Source organism: Echinops telfairi, unplaced genomic scaffold (assembly GCF_000313985.2).
Source record: "Echinops telfairi isolate 266 unplaced genomic scaffold, ASM31398v2 ScPeMD7_7412;HRSCAF=8450, whole genome shotgun sequence".
NCBI lineage: Eukaryota > Metazoa > Chordata > Mammalia > Afrosoricida > Tenrecidae > Echinops > Echinops telfairi.
In genome coordinates this window covers 16623822-16626974 of record NW_022111312.1, presented here as the reverse complement: position 1 = coordinate 16626974, position 3153 = coordinate 16623822, and the positions used below count along the sequence as shown (strand labels likewise).

The window sequence follows — 3153 nt, the reverse complement described above, 5'->3', positions numbered from 1 at the left end:
CCTCTATCTTCCATCTTGTGATGTGATGCAATCACCCTCTATCTTCCGTCTTGTGGTGTGATGCAATCGTCCTCTGCATTGTCATTCCTGGCATCTATGGTGCTAATCCACGATATCAGCAAGACGGATGCTGACGCCAGATAGATCTTAGATCTTGCCCCGAAGCATTGCATAGGTGGGCCACGTGGTTCCTCCTGGCCATCATGTGAACCATGCTGCTTTGGGTGTGGTGTGCAAGTAAACGCCGTTGTGTGGGACCAGCTTCGAGGTATGCAGTCGGCAAGGCAAGTGCGGGCTGATTGGCACTTACTGACTCATCTGTATCAAAGAGTTTCCTATCTTTTCCCCCATCAAAGATTCTGCTTCTAGGCGTGGTTGGCCTCTCTGTCTGCCCCACAGCCCCTTCCTATGGCATCGAAGCCTCTTTTCACATTGATAGTCCTTGACAGGGATGGAGGTCCAGCTCGCAAGGCCAGCAAGGCTCACTGATGCTGCCCACCTCATCTGTAGTCAACACTTTCACACACTTTTCACCACAATTTATGATCCCCAACAGGGACAGGGCATCCAGTCAGCACGGCCAGCCTGGGCTTATCTGTGCTCCCTCACTCCTGGGCAGGGATCTGGAGATGCTACCTCGAGGTATGGCTGGCACCTGCCCCACAGAACCAAAGCCACTTTCCACTTCTCCAGTGTCAGACAGGGACAGAGGGAGGGTCCAGGCGGCAAGGTGAATTGGTGCTTATGGTGCTGACTTACACATTTGTGGTGAAACCCATGGGCTGTCCAGATGTGGTGACCCCCATGTAAGCTTGTTCATGACCGTTTGGTCAGCCCAAGGCAGCCATGCTTATCTTGCTGACTGGGCACTCTGGCCGGTATGGCTCCCACCTACCAGCGATGCTCCACTGCCCAGCCACCAGGGGTGGCGGCGGGCCTGCTCTTTGTGTGTGGCTGACGGGAAAGGAGGCCTGTCCATGGAAGAGCAGGCTCACCAGACCTGAGAGGAGGCAGGAACCAATCTCTGGACCCCACCCCGGCCCCTCGCCATCACATCCGTAGGTTCTAGAAAACACCTCCCCTTGTTTAGAAAACCAGTCCCTCTTGAAACTCGCCAAGTCCCACTCCAGACCCACCAAGTCCCTCTCAAAACCCAACAAGTCCAGGTCAAAAGAGGCGTCTCTCTTTTCTTAGCTCCGGTCTGCGCCCCACGCACCTTCCCCACAATGCACAGAGCCCGAGGAACGAAGCATGCCGAATGTACCATGGGCAGAGAGACACACGAATCCATCTTAGAAGAAACATAACCGGAACGCTCCTTAGAAACGAGGGCAGTGAGACTGTGGCTCATTTCTTTGGCCGCGTCATCAGGAGTGACCAGACTCTGGAAGAGGACACCCTGGTTGGGACAGTGGAGACAAGTGAGCGCCTCCCTGAGACGGACAGACACAGTGGCTACCACAGTGGACGCAGATATACCCAGACCGTGAAGATGGCGAGGGTCCAGGCCACCTCCCGCTCTGCTGTGTGTGAGGGTCCCATGGTGGGAAGCCAACCAGATGGCAACTCACAGCAGCAACAAAAGGCGCTCCGACTGCACATGTGGCTCCCTCCCAGGAGCTGAAGGGCCCTGGACGTAACAGAAGCACACTCTTCCTGAGCACACCTCCCCAACCTCCGTCCAACCCCAGTCTGTGGCCCACTGAGGCACTTACCTTAAGATGAACAGGTCCACAGTGGAGTCGCTGGCAATGGTGACGTAGGCAGTGACCACGTCTCCCTGCTTTACCGGCCTGGACGGCAACCAGACGGCCACATTACTGTCCAGCCGCAGCTCACTCAGCTGGGTACTGTCCTGGGTCCGGTAGAGACCCACGGTGCCGATCCTCTGCAGGCGGGATGTGCCTCCGCCCAGCCCGTCCTTCCCAGGCCTGATGGCATTGTCTTTCCTGGAGTCCCTGCCGACGCAGTCTCCATGCGCGTCCCCAGGCTGGACGACGTAGTACAGCTCCACGGGAGTCCCCTCCAGTCGCTCGGCTGCCTTCTTCCTGCCGCCCACCACCGTGGGGGCGCTGAACCAGGCGGGCAGCAGCTCCAGCTCGGCCACACACAGCCAGAGCGGGCCTCTCAGCTGACAGCCACCCCTGACCTCTCGGGTCTCCCGGAAGGCAAACACGCGCAGGCAGGGCAGCGGCTCAGGGGGATCCTGGGCGTCCCAGTCCCGGCCCAACACGTAGAACAGGACCTGCACTCTGGGCCGGCTTGGGTAGACCCTGTCCTGCAGGATGTGAGCCTTCAGCTTCCCGTGGAAGGTGGACTTGCTGGTCGGGCTGAGAAGGTGAGCGGGCAGCAGCAGGTCCAGAGGCACCGCCTTCTCCACAGAGAAAGGCCCGTAGCTCACGTTTAGTGCCGGGGCCCGCCGGGCCTTGTAGGCAAAGAAAGACTCCACTCTGGTCTGCAGGCTGGAGTTGCCGGCCATGCGCTGGCTGGTCTCCTTGAGGAAGAAGGAGGAGTCGGCTCTGAGGATGTGGTAGCTCGCGGGGAGGTAAGGCGGCAAGGAGGAGAACCTCTGCACGTTGTCCGGGACCCCTCGGCCCTCGATCACTGAGTGGGGAGAGAGAAAAAGGGCAGAGGGGGGTTATCCGAGGGAGGTTCAAAAGCACTGGACCCCACCAGTCGTCCTAAGCCAGGGAATGTTCAGGGATCCTGCACTTCACTGGAATTTCCATATTCTGTCAGGGTTCCAGGTAAAATGATGCCAACAAAACCCCCAAACCCACTGCTTTTGAGTTGACCCCCATGCCTGGGGACCCCATGTCAGGTTTCTGAGGCTGTAAGTCTTTGGTTGTTTGTTTAAAACTAGCTCGTGGGTCACAAAAGAATATGAATCTATTTCAATGTCGCTCCTATCACCACGGAGACCGGGGTTTGGGGCTGATGGGTAAGGAATCTGGGGGGCATGTTAAGGCTGCAACCCCGTTTTTACATTTACAAATTAATGTATGTTTACGATTTCCCTCATTTACAAATTAATATATGTTTATGATTTCCCTTCTATGTGTGGGCTGTAACACATGCAAGGGAAAACACGTCTATACACACAGCGGCACATCTCATGGCATCAGAGCAGTGGCGGTATCCCAGTGAGCGCGC

At 56.9% G+C, this 3153-nt stretch overlaps 1 protein-coding gene across 1 annotated transcript in view; it reads right to left on the bottom strand.

Annotated features, from left to right (window-relative positions):
• Positions 1-3153, bottom strand: part of TMEM132C (transmembrane protein 132C) — a 122053-nt gene that overhangs the window by 106604 nt on the left and 12296 nt on the right. The window contains exon 3 of the mRNA XM_045296732.1: positions 1716-2604. Coding sequence (XP_045152667.1) covers positions 1716-2604 — 889 coding nt within the window. The remainder of the gene's footprint in view (positions 1-1715; positions 2605-3153) is intronic.